We start from the raw sequence: 18,151 nt of genomic DNA, 5'->3' as shown, positions 1-18,151 counted from the left end.
CACACTGCAGGTCAGAAGCAACAACACTAACACTGTAAACATTAAACCAAACATTCTTCACAAGTTTCCTCAGACTTTAAAGTTCGAACACAAGTTTGGATTTATTTTTAACATTCTAAAACAATTTTGGATTTTTTTTTTTTAAACTATGAAATAACATTACTGTGGGTAACTAAGTAACAACAACAACAACAAGAGACAGTTATTATTTAAAGACGTGAAGGTCAGCTGTTCTGCAAAAACCTAAGCATGATGATGAAACTGTCTCTCATGAAGACCATCACAGAAGAAAACAAGGGCAAGAACAAAAAACGTACCTCTGCTACAGAGGAGAAATTCATATAAGTACCAGCCTCAAAAAATATATATATAATAAATATATTAACAGCACCTCAGATTAGAGCCGTTATGAAGGCTTTACAGAGCATAAGTAGCGGACACGTCTCAATGTTAACTGTTCAAATGAGATTATTGCCTATTTTGGACGCCTTTAGCATTGTTTTACACTGTAAAAAGAAATAAAAACCAGGAATGACAAAAATCCAAAATTTGCCTTACCTGTACACCACTACAGGGATTCTCTTCCAGGACCTGAAGGAGGCCACACTATCCAGTTCCTTATCTGTGATCCACACTGGCACCAGCAGCTTTTGAGGATAACTGGAACACAGTCTTAATACAGGAAGAAACCGTAAAGAGAGAAATAGAGAGAGAGAGAGAAAGAGAGAGAGAGAGAGAGAGAGAGAGAGAGAGAGAGAGAGAGAGACTTAACGCATAGGCACAATATTAAAACCTTAAAAACATGACAATTCCCCTACTTTCTCCCCAATTCCACCACTCCTGTTTACACACCAGCTACCAGCTGTGCTTCATCCAAGACAAAATGAAGCCAATCACTATAGGAAGCCAAGTAAGATTGTCTAATGACACTCTGACAGAGTATGACACCTCTTGAACCCAGAGAGTAGAGCCCTTTGTCTCCTGGCTAAGAATGGTTGAGGCATTGACACGGTTCGAACTTGTGCTATCCTAAAGGCTAGGATTGCATTACCAGCCATGTTGTTCAATTCAGATTTTTGGGTCAGATTGGATTTGCATGTCATGACGGTTCACTTTTATCTGATTCCGATGTGGACGACGCGTCTGTCCTCAGAAACGACATATTGATGCATCTTTGCTAATGTCGTCTGGATTAAAACATGCTATATTTTCATGGCCAAATAGCAGAAATATGCTTGGGATTTTTTACTCTGTAGGACGACAGGCAGTTGGGTGGCTGTTTTTGTCGTGGTCCAGATGAAGGAAGAATGCCAGACTTTAGCTATTTTAGCAGCTGGTCCTAGCACTGCTAGAAATCCCAGTGCCGCCGGTGCCGATTGATGACATCAGAGGCAAACAAACAAAAAAAGTCAAAGTTTAATCTAAAGGGTCTCATTCAAATCTCATGACCACGTATAGCATAAACACAGCAACTTTACTACATTTACTTTTATGATCACGATAATTGCTTAATTCTCTCAAGAGGTTTTAGACACATAGAAGCACACACACAACTTGCAGACATGACACTGGTTAACATGTGTGAAAACAACAATCAGCAGCACACACGGAGTCATCTGACTGTTGTGTGTTGCTGACTCATTGATCTCAGCAGGTCCTGGCCTGCTTTAATTCTCCACCGCTATGATGCGTCTCCACAGACACACACAGAGACATCTTTCTATGGAAGCACCTCCAGTTGAGACACACTATTTGAGTTATATATTTATATAATTTTAGCGAGTATATATTTGTGCTACGTTGTTTTGCTGGGGTAATATTATTCATGATACTTTTCATCTGCTTTGCAAATGTTGCCCCAATTTGTGATCCAAATATATTATGAATGAAATAAAGCTGCTCACTTCGGCGTCAATATAAACAGCTTTATTTTAGGTCAAAAACAGTGGCAATTTTTACAAAGCAGACGAAATGTAAAATTAATATTACCCCAGAAAAACATGCACAAATATATACTCACTAAATAGATGCCTTTTGCAATGTGAAAGTGCACACCGATGTGAGCAGCTTTATTTCAGTCATAATATATGACTAAAATATTGAACATATAACATGTTTGCTGTGTAGTTTTTTTTGTTGTGCATAAGAATTTCATTTCAACAAATGTTTCAAAAATGCGTCACTCTTTTTTTTTTTTTTTTTCCTGTTTTTCTTTGCTCGTTAGTTACTCTCCCTGGCCACAGTGAACCTCAGTGAGGAATCAGAGTGTATAGGTGTGAACAGCTGAGACATCAATAGAAGTTCTGGGAAAACCTACTGTAGTGTCACCTGAACCAGGTGTCAATAGATCTGACATATTCATGAACAGTCGTGGATTATTCAGTTAAACAGAGGGTCTGCTGAGAAAAAAAAAGTTAGGAACAGTTACTTAACCCCAAATAAAAGAAGTGTTATAATTTAGTTGTTTTGCTATAAGCACACACCCAGGACTTTCATAAATGCAATTTTGTGTTCAAAACAATCTGCAAGGTTTTCTTCAATACTTACTGCCCCTCCCAATAAAAAATAAAAACAATTCTAAACCGTGTTTGACTGGTGGCACTTGGGTAGTAACCTAGTAACCCAGTGCAAGTATTTATTTAATGACGGAAATTTTAAAGCAAGCCTAAGTTCTTGTAAGCCTAAATGTAAATGGTTATTTATTCTCTATTTTCACAGTTTTTCTGCTAGAGTTTAAAATTGTATTTTTTTGTATGTGTGCTTAGACGAAGTTTAAAAGTCACACATAATCTAACTTTTACATCATTATGAAAGTCTAGTTTGTGCTCTTTATAAATAAGTGAAATGTATTAGCTACTATATTGGTAAAGATTTGAAATGTACACAAATTTAAGAAGAGTGCTGAATCACTGCGGGTCTTCAGAAAGGTCTCAAAGACCCCAGAAAGTTTCGTGTTTGTGTACACTGTTGCATAATGTGAGACAGTTCTTCAATTGCTTTATAAATACAGAAAACTTCATTCCAAGCATAAGCATCTCACACACATACATAAATAGGGGCCCAAAACTGTATACACACTCCTATATTCTTTTTTTACGTGAATTAAATAAATGGCAGCAATGTGTAATATGTTTCCTTTTAAAGCTGTTTATGTTTAAGTTGTCAGTAGTTGCACCACAGTTGATGCTAGAAGAGAGGCATATATTTTTTTATACATGAATGTGAATAAATTTTTTGGGCCACTCTGTATGTATACATGCATGTAATTCATGCGTGTAAACAAACATTTAAGACAATTCAAAATTCATTAAGGAAAAAAAAAAAAGATTAAAATTTACTTCCACTAATTTTGTACAAATGAATAAATTAAATAAATTAAATTAAGGATTACTAAGGAGATATCACATTCACTATATGGGAGGGATCAAATATCCATAATTTTTTCATAACCGCACAGCCGTACTGAGAGGTAACGTAGTTTGTGGCTCGTACTTGTAGTTGCTGTTGATGTCAGACACTCTCCAGGCGTTCTGCATGTCAAAGCCCATTCTTCTCACCTCCGTCTCCATCCTGTGACGGACATGATCACCTGGGACATGAACAATAAAGGGAAAGGTCAAAATGAATAATGGAGGAGAAAAACAGACAGACAGGAATCAGTTCTGAGGTTGGAACAATAATGAACACTTTGCATTGGATGAAACCATTTAACATCACTGTCTACACTCCAAGCACATGTAGCATGTATGCACCTGGTCTGCAGAGATGTAGATGCTGGTCCTCATCGTCAGCACAGCCCCCAAGGCTCCATGCGTGGTACGCCAGAGCAAACAGGTCTTCCAGACGGGTGGGGTGAGCTATAGCTCGATTCAACCTCTTAAGCCACTCCTGACATTGCTTAAACGTGGAGAAGTGACACCTGACAGGAGACAATCATCATCACAACCACATACAAATGCATTACGCATTGTAAAAAATAGCACATGGCTAAACATAATTAAAGGAGAAAAACAAAACTCCACCCTGTATAGAATGTTATTCCCTGAAGTGTAATTACTCCAGTCATCCTTGATCAATGTGGGTTTTTTTTCACATATTTAGCTCTTATAAAGTTACTGCGTATATTTATTGTGCAAGGCGAGCAACATGCCTTGTGTCTTTCCTCCTGAGAGATAACATGATGAAGTGATGTGCAAAAGGATACGGTGCTATAATCCGGGAAATGGGTTTGGATTTGGATTAAGGCTTAGCTCTGCCTCAGAGCTGTGAACACTAGGGTTAATTGTTTTTTTTTTTCTTCGTTGCCTTCATGCAGTTTTAATGCCTGTGCTCTGTCTACTCTTGATTTGAGCCCAGGATCTCACTTGTGAAGACCACAAAAATAAATAAACCTGAAAACTAGAGTGCTGTCTATTAGAGAAAAAAATCCCTACAAGAATTACAGTGCGTGGTAACTGCAGCATGCACTGAGAAGAGCTTTCAGAGACTAAAATGTCCATTTAGGGTAAAACATGGAAACCTATAATTGAAATGGCTTTAGTTAAATTAAAGTTTAAAACTTTGGGACTTCATGGATTGAAGACTTTGGGACGGTATATGCTGGGTGTGGTGCGTACCTTACTACTTTGGAGTCCTTACAGATGATGTGCAGCTGGAACATATCTCTGCTCTCCACACCTTCAATCAGCCTGAGAGGCACCTACAGCAAAACACAGCCAAAAGACATGCGAATGAAGCGAGTTAACAGGATAATCTAAATCTAAAAAAATGCACAAAAGGCTGCTTCTGACTTTTTGTCCTCATAAAATCCTGTTCTATATCCTTGTCTTGGCCAAGCATCTGCTTGAACGACTGCTCCACTGAACCACTATCTTCTATTTTGGTTGTTTTTGAGCATGTTTCAAGTGATCTAAGTGGGCAGATGAGTTATTAGCTGGGATATCCTGTGGTCAGTCAAATCATTTTCTAAACGGAACCAATCAGGGTCAGTGCACTCAGCTTCCTGCTGAAGTCACACCTGATACAGATCCAGACATCAATGAAGAATTCATTAAAAGATATAGGCCTACTACAAGCAGTGCAAAAAATAATTTTATTTATTTTATTTATTTTTTTATAATTTAAAAAAGGCCCCATTCATATACAAACAGGACATGTAGAGTTTTGTTTAATTTATTTATGGATTTATGTGACTTTATCTGTAAATTATGCATTTGTTTGCTGTTTTAAAGTACTTGAAAAAACATTTAATTAATAGCATTTTGGGTACTTTCTGTACTTGTCTTTAAAATGTGCTATATAAATAAAAAGAAAATATAAAATGGTAATAGAGGAACCAACAGCATTTTGATTCAGTAAGCTGACTGAACATCAGGACAATTTCATAACATTGGATTTTATTTTAACAAAACTTGTGGTTCCCAGCTGATTTTACAACAGAACATAGAGTTCTGTTCAATATAAAGTCAAAAGAATTTTGGCTTTTGGTCTATTATACAGCAACAGAATTTGGAGACCTCGCACATTTTACCGCAACGGAATGTGGAGATCTAAGCTATATTTATTTTATTTTTTCTTTTCCCCTCCTAATAGAATTTGGGGATCTAGTCTATGTGGAAACCTATTTTACAACAACAGGGGATCTAGTCTATTATTCAGCAACATAATTTGTAGATTTAGTCTATTTTAAGCAGCAACAGACAATCTAATCTATTTAACAGCAAAAGAAGCATAAATTCTCATAAATTTTTCAATAACAGAATTCAAGAATCTAGTCATTTTTGTCAAAAGAATTTTGGGATCGAGTTTAATTTAAACAAACAGTAGTGTTTTACTCAATTTTACAGCTGATTTTATATGAACAAAACCTGGAGCTCTAATCCATCTTACAAGAATGAAAACTTGGGGCTGTGATTAATTTCTATCAACAGAACTTGATATTACAAAGCACTGAATGAATGTTGTGAACAGAAAATTAACCTCTGTATCATCACTGTTTCATATGACTCAAAATATTTATGATGTTCTTGCTGTGCAAACACGGTCATACGCTTGTCTAGAGGGGGAAACACACAACAGAACTCTGTTTAGATCAATACATGAGTTTGGTGTTGGCAGCCTCATGTACCATTAAGATTCTACTACAACAATCCTGACCAGGAAGCACAAACCATGCAGATAGAACCTTTAGTAGTGGTTTAATGGACAAATGTTAATAATCACAGTTAAAAAAAATTATCTAGTAGGAGCTTTGGCTTTCCATTCCACTCTAACACAATGGTTACTCAACTCTGGTCCTGGACCATCACCCGATCTGTATAGTTTTGTGTTTTCTCAGGCTAACCATTAGCAAACCAGCTAATTGACAAGCCATCTTTAACTAGGAGTGATATAGCAGGGGAAGACATTAAAACACGCAGGACAGCTGGTCTTCCAGGACAAGGGTTGAGAAACACTCCTCTAACAAACACAGTTACAAGGGGGCGGGATTGTTCTAATTAGCATGCTGGCTCTTATTTCATTCAGGCTCTGTGTTAAGAAAATGGGAAAGAAGATGGAGAGAATTAGAACGAAAGGAAAAATTAAAAGGGGTCTGATGAGTGCAGAGTACTCACAGAAACATCAGTGTCCACACCTGGGTACATCTACCACATCAGCAGGACACAGACAGAGAGGGAGGGAGACAGGGAGGGGGGAAAAAGAAAGAAAGCAGGTAAGAAAATAAAAAAATGGAAGACGAGCAGATTTTTAAAAAAATAAATAAAAAAAAGGAGGGAAAATAAAAAAGAAGAATGGACTAGGTAAAAAAGAACTAAACGGAAAGAGCATGCAATGTTGGGAATGAGTGTAAACACACCATGAAATAAGAGTTGCTCCTCTCTTATGATTCTGCTTTGCACCTAGTTGCACTTGATGTAAAAGGGAGTAAATGTTGGGAGTAACAGTGCGTAACGGTCTATAAACTAAATGCAATATGGCTGAACAGTACAGTTTTATGTCTTTTTAAGTTCTGTTAAATTCCTGACCTGGGTTGATTCAATGTCTCTAAAAGGTTGGTCACTCAGGAATGCTCGCTCCATCATAACTCCAACAGGGATTTGTTCAGCAGAAGTGCCACATAAGTATATTACTAAAACCTGGGAACTGTTGGTAGTGTGAAAGAGGCATTTATTTGAGGAGAGATTTCTTTAGTATAGTTCTGGGACGAACACTTTGCAACAGTCGGAGCTAACAATTCCTTTTAGTTTTTAAAGGAACAAGAACGACTGCATTTTTATTTTTTACTTATTTACTCTAAAAGCAAAGACAGAATTAAAGAGAGCAACTGTTTATAGCCATTACAGCAGCTGGTCCTTAACTAGAAAATCATCCTTCACCAACAAAACATTTTAATTGTTAGAAAATTGCTGTGGTTTTAGAGGAACAGAAGACGGTAAGTGATGCATTAGGAAAATGACCAACTTTGATGTGGCACAGAGTCTGCTCACATCATACCACCCCGTCACTGCTCATTTTCCTAGAATCGTACATCCTGTCTTAAGTTAAATAAATCACTAATTACCTAGGTAAGTACTGATTTGTGATATTCTGTGAATTAATTATGCACTTAGCAGATCTGATGGTTGATGACAGAATTCTACATAGACGTTTTAAATTTCTGCAGGATAGCGTGGTACAAAAATAAACTTCTAATTTGTATTTTATGCAAACCATAATAGATTATGTTGTCTTGCCATGACACAGAGCATCTTTGTGTCTGACCCATCTGAACTTCCCTTGTCTGATCCTTATTCATGTTTTGCGTGCGACAATATTCATGGTGTTGTCTGTTTAGCAGAGATATAAAATAAAAATGAGAATACGTGTTGGTTATAAAGGCTGCTTTACTATGCAATAGTTTTTTTAAGGATCCTCATTGCTGTTCAATACTGAGTGCATGTTTTATATTATTTTATAATAAGCTTAATTACAGTTAAGAAATCGTTATATTTACAGTTCTGACCTCATTTTTGCAGCATTCCTAACCTTGTTAAAGGCTGACAGGAAAGACACATGTCGCCTGCCCACTGAATGTGCTACATTTTTTTTAACGCTGTTCCTGGAGAAAGTGATGTTATTAGGAAGAGAAGAAAAAAAAGAAAAAAAAAGATACTACACTTTCTAATAAAAGTATTTGTGAAGGTTTGGTCAAATTCCTACGATTAGTTTAGGAGAAGTTGTGGATAGAAGAAAAGTATGGCTCTGACAGATGAGTGGGGTTTGAACCTGGGACCTTCCGATCAGTAGATCAACGCCTTAACCAGTGAGCTACCCCATATATAATAAGCTCAGTGCAGCCAAATGAGCTAGGCCGAACTTGACTGGTGTCAAGTCTTTAAAAACAAGCTGTGCTGTCGAGGTTGACACTGAACTCCAGAAATCATAAAGATGGGAAGGAGAAGGAGGATGGGCTTAAATGTCAAAAGGTATTACTGTATGTCACGTGTCAAAACGATGATTATGCCGTTAGGTCACTCCTAGGTTGTATGTCAAACCTTTCAGGAGAAGCAAACTATTACTGTCTTAATGGTTATTATAATCATTACATGACTGTGAGGCACAACAGCACTGATACACAAGTCTTGCTTAAAATGAAGGCAGGGGAAGTTCAAGCTAAATTCACAGGGAGTCTTTACAGGAAAACAGGAAAGCCTGGATAATTTCCCAAGCTGGTTATCGGCAAAATACAGGTTGTCCATTTGTTCCAGAGCGAGCGAGTTCAACGCGACCTCATTTACCCTCTGGAGCATCATGAAAGGACCTTTTAGATGAGAGCTTTGGAAAAAGTTGAGAAATAACTTTCCTTGCCTGGTTTCAGACAAGAGGGTCTACAGGTATACCTCAAGTCATGGCATTTTTCAATACCACAAATGACGACTATAAAACGTACAAACGGACAATTAGCTTATTGAACATGTACAGTAACTATGCCTTGATATATAGACACCATTTTAGTCAGGCTTGTGCGCGGTAGAAAATGCAAATCTTATTTCTAATTCTGGTTAATGCTAGTCACTCTGTACTCTCTCTCATACGGCAATGATTTATTTAATTACTTATTTTTTAAAGCGGCATACATTTTTAGATGTATAAAAAGTTGCTTAGTAAATTCTCCAGCTACTTAAAATGTGATATATCTGCACGTTCATAATTAGCTATTAAACAATAGATTTGTGCTGTTTGGTTGAAAAATATGATGCAAACCAAGACTGCGATACCGAAATCTTTCTCTCCTCAGTGGTTGTGACGAATGACAGCTAGTTTTCTAGCAGTTAACCAGTCACCTACCTATTTTAAATAGGACTTACAGTAAATTACATGTATATTTCTAGATTCTGTCATTTTTAATGAGACTAAGGAGTAGAGCCGTCCCTCAGCCAGTATGGCCATGAAAAAGACAAATAAATAAACCTACATGTTAAAACGTTTAAATGGATTAGCAAAGAAAATAACTTAACACAGATACTGTTTTAACTTCTCTTGCTGTAAAGAGCAAAAGGACCTAACCGTGAGCAGGGTGACATTATGGTTGCAATTTTGTTTCCCCTTTAATGCCTACCTGACATGTTGCTTCAAATCGAGAGGGATATGAAAATGCATGATCATATTTCTCTTTTTTTATTTTCCCCCAAAATTTTTCCAGATTTTCTTTCTAATTTATTTGCACCCGATTTTACATTTAGGCATTTGGCAGACGCTCTTATCCAGAGCGACTTAGGCTACGTTTACACTGTCAGGTAAATGTGACCCAATTCCGATTTTTTGCTCATATGTCACACATATCGGATATGTTCTTTGTCCGTGTAAACAGGAAAAAAACGCATGCATTCCGATATTTCGAGATCGGTTTCAGGTCTCGTTCATATGTGGAAATAAATCGGATATGTGCTAATGTGATTGTCGTGTAAACAGACAGATCGGATTTCCTAAGGCATTGTGTTCTGTACGTCATTAAAACTGCAACTTCTTCGCGGTTTAGTGACGTAATGTTATTCTCCGGTGGAAGCGCGTGTGGAATTATAACATCGCAGGTGACATGAAAAAGGAAAAGCACCGTTTTTTTTTCCTCTTCCGTCTTAAAATCAAGGTGACTTTTCGCGAACTTTGCATATATCGCAAAGTGTCAAGTATACTTCACCTTCGTCTATCTTGGCTAGTGTGTAGCGCTAAAGAACCTCCCTTTAAGTATGCAGGATGTTTTAGATGGCATGGCAAGTGTAAACACGTGTATCGGAGTCATAGTTGAGTCATAGTTGAAAGAACGTGTAAACAGACGGTAAAAAAATTTTAAAAAATCAGATATAGGCAACAAATCAGAATTGGGCATCGAGACCTGCAGTGTAAACGTAGCCTTACATTTTTATCTCATTATACATCTGAGCAGTTGAGGGTTAAGGGCATTGCTCAAGGGCCCAACAGTGGCAACTTGGTGGTTGTGGGGTTTAAACCTGGGATCTTCTGAACCGTAGTCCAATGCCTTAACCACTGAGCTACCCCTGTCCCCTAGGATTATGGCAGTCCCTCATCAAGGGTAAAACTACCAACCAGGAAGGGTGAAGGCTTTCATGCGTTTCCTCCGAGACACGTGATACCAGCCATACACAATTAGGAGCACAGTTGGAGGATAGCACCATCCTCCCAGACACCCATGATTGGCTAGAGGGATTGATGTGGAGCGTTGATACGAGAGTGCGTCTGATCGCTCCCCCCTGAGAGAGCTCGACCAATCAGCTCTCTCTATTCTTCTGGCTGTGGGATGCTAGAGCATCACCTGGGATTCAAACTTGCAATCTCCGGATGATAGGGCGAGCTCGTTACCTACACAACTTTCCGACTGGGGGTGGAGCTAAGATCCAGGGCAGGAAATATAACCTGATGAAAGAACTTAGATTCATACGATTTAATGTGTACCATAAATAAAGGAAATCTTGCCCTGGTCGTTTTTTTTAAAAAAGATCAGATACACAGCAAACACACTGCATCCATCAGTCAGTGTGTGTATATGCATGTGCGTGTTTGTGATCTTACATTGATAATGGAATCTTTGAACTTAATATGCAGTCTGTAGTTGGAGATGGCGATAATGGCGTCATCGGCGCGGCCCAGAAACTCCACCCCTTCACCTTGAAGAGCTGGGAAAGGCACCTGCAACACACAAATACACAAATACAGATTAAAAGGGATAGTCTAATATTTAAATTTCACTTTTAACTGCAACCCCCCATTCAGATGTCTATCCCTGCTCTTCCTGTTGAACCTAAATATGGCTTTTAAGTTTTCTATTAAAGAAAAGAGGCACAGCTGTGCCGCGGCTCCGACTGGGGGGCGGGGCTAAGATCCAGGGCAGGAATTATAAACCTGGTACTCGTGAAAGAACCTAAAAAATCTACACGAGATACAGAACTCAAGGTGATTTATAAAGGTGAGGCAATCTTTACCTTTATAAAACACTCAGGAAAAGAAAAGGTCAACATTCCAGAACAGGGTGTATTTCAGTCACAGATTAGAAGGGGGGGGGGACCTATTGCACTCCCACAGCCATCCTCCTAACTAAGTGCAGTACTTTAAACAACAAATCCACAAAGTAATTCAAACACATGGTCGGACACTTTATGATAAAAAAAAAAGCTCTCGAAGATTCTGTTCAGATTCTTTGAAAGGAAAGAGAACGGCATTTAATAGCTTCAAGCTCAAGCTGTGAATCACTGAAGATTCCACACTATAAAACAAACTTGTACGTCTCCCTGCATCTTCATTACTTTCCCTGTGATTCTACTGAATCTGGTTCTTTTTCATCCCCTAAATAGAGCCCTCAACCTTGTGGGCAGTGGGTGAGGCTGGTGCTCTAAAGGCATCTTCCATCCACAGGCTGAGAGTAAACAGGATCTCATGGTTGTGCCCGTGGGGTCCTGTTGGCATGATGTTGAGAAACCGTGTGCTTTTAAAAGCCCTAGAACAGTAGAGTGCTTCAGCACTGTGTGAGCAGAACGGGTTACCTCAGAAGCAGAAGGCAATAAAGAGCAGACTAAACAAAGACGAGCTTGTGTCGAGCGGGTGCCTCTGGACACACGTTTGCGACAGGGTTTAAGGAGTCTATGAAACATTTGGTCAGAGTTGGAGCAAGGTAATTCATTCAACCGCCCTCCGTTGGATTTAAAGTGCTGGAAAATGTACACCGATTTTATATTCTTTTCCTGATGGACAGATCCAGGTACACATCAATACAGATACTGAAACTACTATTAAAAAACTTGCGTGCGCGAGTTACGAGCTAGGAGCATTGAACATGTTAAATGTCCGAGTACTGCATTTCTGTGAGCACTTTACTGAGACCGATGCACTTTCTCTCCGCAAAATGAACGAAACAAGCAAAAATGTTCCCTCAAATCAGTCAACCCATAAGCGTTTCATTTCAAAACCAGCATCGGTACTGATATCAGTGATGACTCTGCATTAGTTTCTAAATCATATCGAGTTAAAGTAGCTGAAACTCTCAACAGTTAAACTGCAAGTCCAAGATCCAAGATTACTGTAAAGTACGGTCTGGTATAAAAGTGTTACCATTTAACCCAATCTTTATCATCATCATCTCCAGCTCTCTGGTGCTACAGTGTCATGGGACCTGCTTCAGCTCAGCATTTACGAAATGTCCTGCTGTCCCTGGAGCGTATTATTATTTCACTCAGTGCATGTGTCCATGAGGTAAAATTTCACCGTTGCTGTGGTGGTGTGCAATCCCTTTCCTCTCAAAATAGCCCATTAGCTTGCAGTGTTGTACTGAAAAGGCGCACGTTAGGGTTTAATTACTGAGTGGTGTTTCTGACGGTCATCTTACTCTTCTTTTAATGATGCTCTATTTAAAATTCACATTAAATTTTTTTGTGGCAACAAAAAAAAACCCGAACTGTAAACGTGCCAGCACAAGTGTTTCACTTTCACATTAAGGCTGAGGCGACTCTACACGACTTCCACAATCTTAAAAGACTCTAAATGGACTGGGAGTATGTATACGCTAAAATGAACGACTGCCGCAGATTTCTTATGAGGACTCCAAAATAGTGCATCGTACATCATCACTGCAGCGGAGAAACGTTTATTTCTTTCGTGCCAGCACACCTGCACGGTGTTTCTTTTTATTTATTTATTATTATTTAATAAATAAATAAATAAAAAAAAAGTGGGACAGTTAAGCTTAATAATTTATATCTTTGCATGGATATGTATTTATCAACAATGAGTTCATCATTAGCAAGTATGTGATAAAAAAATAAAAATCTGTGGCTATGACATCACTTCCGGGGTGTGGCACATCATATTTAACAACCATTTTCAGAAAGTGTCCCACTTTACCACTATTTACCCTATTTAAGTCTGTATGGAATGTAAGTGTGCATGAATCAAGATGAGCAGATTGTCCCTGTCGGTTAGTGGACCAGTGTACACTATGTGACAAAGTCCAGAGCCGACTCTGATAAATTGAAAGTTTTATGTACCGTGACTCACGTCAGAAGGAGTTTGTTCTCAGCCTCTTACCCTCGCACACTTGCCGAATCAAGTCTGTACCCCTCTGTAGCGAATAACAGGGCTCCCATAAAGAGAACAGTCAATAGATCACATTCCTAAACCCCCTCTCCCAGCATACATGGCGCCATCCTGATAACCTTATCTGGTTCGCTATCTTAAGGGGGACGTCTGTAAAACTAAGAAACTCCACAAGGCCAGATGCTTTGAAGTAGTAGTTTGATTATTCTGCATAACTTTAAAGGTGTAATCAGCATTTAGAAACCCTTTTATTAGATAAAGGAAGGAATAAGTGGGTAAGATATGTAACGTTTGGTGTCAATCTCAAGCTGGCTTTATTCCAAGAATGTTGGTAAACAGGGGAAATTGGTAGCATGAACCGAGCTCATGCAAAATTACTTTTTATAAAGTATTAAAAACTCCAACCGGATGGGTCACACATGACAGCCGAAACACCTGGCTAATTTATGCACAACAGGAGGAACCACGTGAGGCGTGGCTAAGCCCCGCAACCACATCCGATTGGACCAATCACCCGTGGGACGGACTGACCCCGAAGGGACAAAAACCCTAAGGAAGTCTACGGTAGGCATGTAGGGTGGCGTCAGGTTAAGCAGACACTATTCTTTAGTTATAGTTCCGTTTCATTGCTGGAACATTCAAACAAGACATGGTCTAAAAAACAAGGATGGTCTGTACTGAGCTCCTTTTAGTTACTTTGAAGCCAAAATAGCTTTAAGATGAGTCAGTGTGTAGAGGCTAAAATGACTAAGAAGTTATTCCAGGTAGCTACCCACTCGTCTTAGCTCAGATTTCAATTAAGTACAGTAGCAGGTCATATACAGAGGTAGGTAGGAAAACTAGATAGACAATAAACAGCTGTAAGATTAAACCCACTCATGGATGATTTGAACATTCATTATCCCATAACAATGGCAACTATTAAAGGGTGCGACACTTAACCAGCAAATGACAAGTCTGTCCTCAAAGCCAGGACAGGCAATAGGACGCACTATGTGAAAAAGGCAAGTTAGCAGAGGCAGCGTGATGCTTTGGTCAATGTTCTGCTGGGAAACTTGGGGTTTTCTTGGCTTCTTGGAAACGGTATTCCCTAATTTTAGTGGCCTCTTCCTTCAGCAGGAAAATATCCCCTGTCACACTGCAAAGTTAAATTCTGCTGACATATAACTGACATATCCTGAGAGACCAACAGTGTAAAAGTTGCTATTTCTAAGCCCATTGACCATGGCTTGCCCTGCATCTAACGATCGAAAACAAGAACTGCAAAAAACAAGAACTGGCTTTGTTTTTCCATGGGTTAGTTATAATTAATATATAAAATTATTTGCAAAAATCTCTGAACAACAATGGCGCACTTCAACCTGGCTTTGCAAGCAGATCTCCTGGCTTTGTGAAAACCTTCATTATTAGAAAGCATTTGAGCTGCCCATTTCATCTGGAGTCCCTTTATTTAAAATTTTTTTTTTTTAAGACGGCGGTCTTAAAAAAAAAAAAACTTTGTTATTTGCAATAATCCCGCCCCTGCATGGAACCAGTTTTTCAGCCTTGGTGGTAAAGGGGTATAAGAGGGGCACACTAGGGCAGGTATTTTTTTTTATACCTTTATGACCACCATGTACCCATCCTCTGATGGCTACTTCCAGCAGGATAATGCACCATGTCACGAAGCTCGAATCATTTCAAATTGGTTTCTTGAACATGACAATGAGTTCACTGTACTAAAATGGCCCCCCACAGACACCAGATCTCAACCCAATAGAGCATCTTTGGGATGTGGTGGAACGGGAGCTTCGTGCCCTGGATGTGCATCCCACAAATCTCCATCAACTGCAAGATGCTATCCTATCAATATGGGCCAACATTTCTAAAGAATGCTTTCAGCACCTTGTTGAATCAATGCCACGTAGAATTAAGGCAGTTCTAAAGGCGAAAGGGGGTCAAACACCGTATTAGTATGGTGTTTCTAATAATCCTTTAGGTGTGTGTGTGTGTGTGTGTGTGTGTGTGTGTGTATGTATTATTTTTGTAATGTATTTTTTAACTCTAACTTATTAAACTCATTAAACTCAAAAAACACCACAACCACCAAGATCATGTTTAGAATAAAACGTCAAACAGATAAAAGATAAGTGCTGATCGCGTGTATGACCTACAGAACCATTTCTGTTATAAGATATAAAGTATAAAAGTATATCATTCCAGATAATTAATATTATAAAAGATTACGGAGGGGATAACGTCTGAACGTCAGAAACGTGTCAGGTAACCTTGGTTAATGATTTTAGGTCTTCGCCCGACTGGCAATGAGAAGCACACCTGCTGACTCAAACTAAGCTGAAGACAAAAGCACTGGAAACAAGCCGACTGACTGCGTGTTAGTGCAAGCGGGCTGGTGATGGCAAAGTCAATACGTGTGTGATAACCGTGACTACAGTCTGTGTTTGTTGGTTTGTTTTAGGGTTTATTGCCATATCCGCTTCACAGGCTATTTCATGGCAGATGCATATTAAACATTCAACCAATTTATATGAACCAATATAATATAAAAGTCATAGATATAATGTAACGGATTTAAAAGGTAATAAAATTTATTAAACAAATGGATAGATAAATAAATACAAATCTGATTGCAACATCGCTTTGCCCAAAAGAACAAGATTTGATACAAGGGTCTTTAGATGCACTTTTGCTAAAAATTGTACAGTTTTTCTGGTTTCATCTTGTAGAATAATGATGTTCTATTGGAAATCGTTTTCTCACTGCTTTAGAGTCACATTAGTGCTACATTGCTGACATTTTGGAGCTTCCTCACACCCTTTAATAAATATGCATGGGTCAAACTTGAATGGCCTATGCGGCATCTTGCATATACTGTACAACTTAGTACTATAGTCTGAGAGCTTTGTCCATATGTTGCAGATACAGCACACAGACTGAAGCTCGGCTTCCTTGGTGGATACGAGGGCAAAAACATTTCCACTCAGTGAGTCAGGCTTTAGTGTCTCACTCAGCCAAACGCAGCTTATCTCCCCATCTGTTATTCATCAGCTCCTTCATGTCCAACTCCCTCCCTAAACACCTGCCCTGAAGAGTGTGTGTGTGTGCGTGCATATATACACACACCCAAGAGAGTCAGATGGATGCAACGGTGCCAAAACAAAGAGTAGTGGATAAGCAAGACCTCAATAGTCGAGATGAACAAATGATGACTAATCGCCATAAAGCTTCAGGAATATTCATCACACTGATGAGGTCTCTCTCTCCCTTTCGCACACACAACGTTAGACAAACACAAGTACACATACAAAAAGGAGGCACAAACGAGGTCAAGACAGCAGAAGACCTGTACACACAAGGATGAACACAAAGACAGAAACAATTAGAGCAGCATACACCAAGACAGACAAAGACTGATAAAAAGCGAGCACACAAACAAAAGAAAAATCACAATTTCAGAATAAAAAATTTAAATTAAATAAAAAAAAAAAAAAAAAAAAAAATCACAGCTATTGATTAAAACTCTGATTCATCAGTTTAATCCTCTTACACTGGAAGTGTTGCGCTGTTCTGTTGTGTTTATTTTTAGACAACACAAAGATTAATGATCATAATACATAAACGACTGGCCAATTTTATCACAAGTAAGAAACCTAAAATTAATCACGAGGGAAAACTGGAGCCCAACATCAGTCTTATTAAGCTGGTGAGAGAAACAGCGAGAGCTTCATGATGAGATGACGACGCTTCATGGCCTGCTTCACACCACCAACATGTGCACATAAAGACCATCTATTACTTTATTACCATCTATGTCCTGTAATACCGGCCTGTTCTATTACTCTGTAAGAATAATGACAAAGGGTGATCAGGATGCTGCGAGGGACCTTACGAAGCAAAAGGAAAACGTAGGCAATGTTTTCGCCATCCCTGATGGCCAAAGCGATCTGAAGGAGAGTGCGTTCATTTTTCATGGAGCCTTAAGAGCAGAAAAACTTTACAATGGATCACATGAGGACCAGAGGCAGAAATATTACAATGGAGGGACAGGAGAAAGAGGCATGACGTATGAGTGCGTGTGTACGTTTTAAATGCTGAAAACCTCTTGGAGAGAAACTATATTCTTTTTAACATTCAGAATTAAATCAGACCCGGAAGGGATTAAAACAAAAACAAACGAAAAAAACAAAACAAAACTGCAAAACACATAAAACATAACTGAATGAAAATAAATCTGTTCTCTCATGCGTTCAAGTCCGGTTCTCCTGTAGCTACTGGTTCCTGCTCACTGCAAGCATTAAAACCGAAAAGTTTCTAATTACATCAGGGGAGAAACGTAATCCTGGCACACAGACAGCTGCTGCAGAGAAGAGCTAGGCAGGGAAGCTTGGATAAATAAATAAATAAATAAAAATTCGCACAACATACAGTGCTGTAAAAAAGATTTGCAACCTTAGTTGCCGCAGAAGCTTGATTGCAGTTGTTGCCGCAAATGGGGCATAACCAGTTTTTTAGATTTAGGGAGACACTATTTCTTCACATAGGTCCAGGCAGATTTATCAATTACTTTTTG

The 18,151-nt window shown here is 38.8% G+C and overlaps 1 protein-coding gene across 3 annotated transcripts in view; it reads right to left on the bottom strand.

Annotated features, from left to right (window-relative positions):
* Nucleotides 1-18,151, bottom strand: part of mtmr4 (myotubularin related protein 4) — a 72,063-nt gene that overhangs the window by 11,844 nt on the left and 42,068 nt on the right. For all 3 annotated transcript variants that reach the window (XM_053485055.1, XM_053485056.1, XM_053485054.1), the window contains 5 exons: nt 11,068-11,184; nt 4,617-4,699; nt 3,753-3,919; nt 3,493-3,589; nt 559-672 (listed from right to left, as the gene is read on the bottom strand). In XM_053485055.1, the coding sequence (XP_053341030.1) occupies nt 559-672; nt 3,493-3,589; nt 3,753-3,919; nt 4,617-4,699; nt 11,068-11,184 (578 nt within the window). The remainder of the gene's footprint in view (nt 1-558; nt 673-3,492; nt 3,590-3,752; nt 3,920-4,616; nt 4,700-11,067; nt 11,185-18,151) is intronic.

This window comes from Clarias gariepinus, chromosome 24, assembly GCF_024256425.1.
Source record: "Clarias gariepinus isolate MV-2021 ecotype Netherlands chromosome 24, CGAR_prim_01v2, whole genome shotgun sequence".
Classification (NCBI taxonomy): domain Eukaryota; kingdom Metazoa; phylum Chordata; class Actinopteri; order Siluriformes; family Clariidae; genus Clarias; species Clarias gariepinus.
The sequence above is the reverse complement of the archived record's forward strand: the minus strand, read 5'-3'. Positions and strand labels throughout refer to the sequence as shown.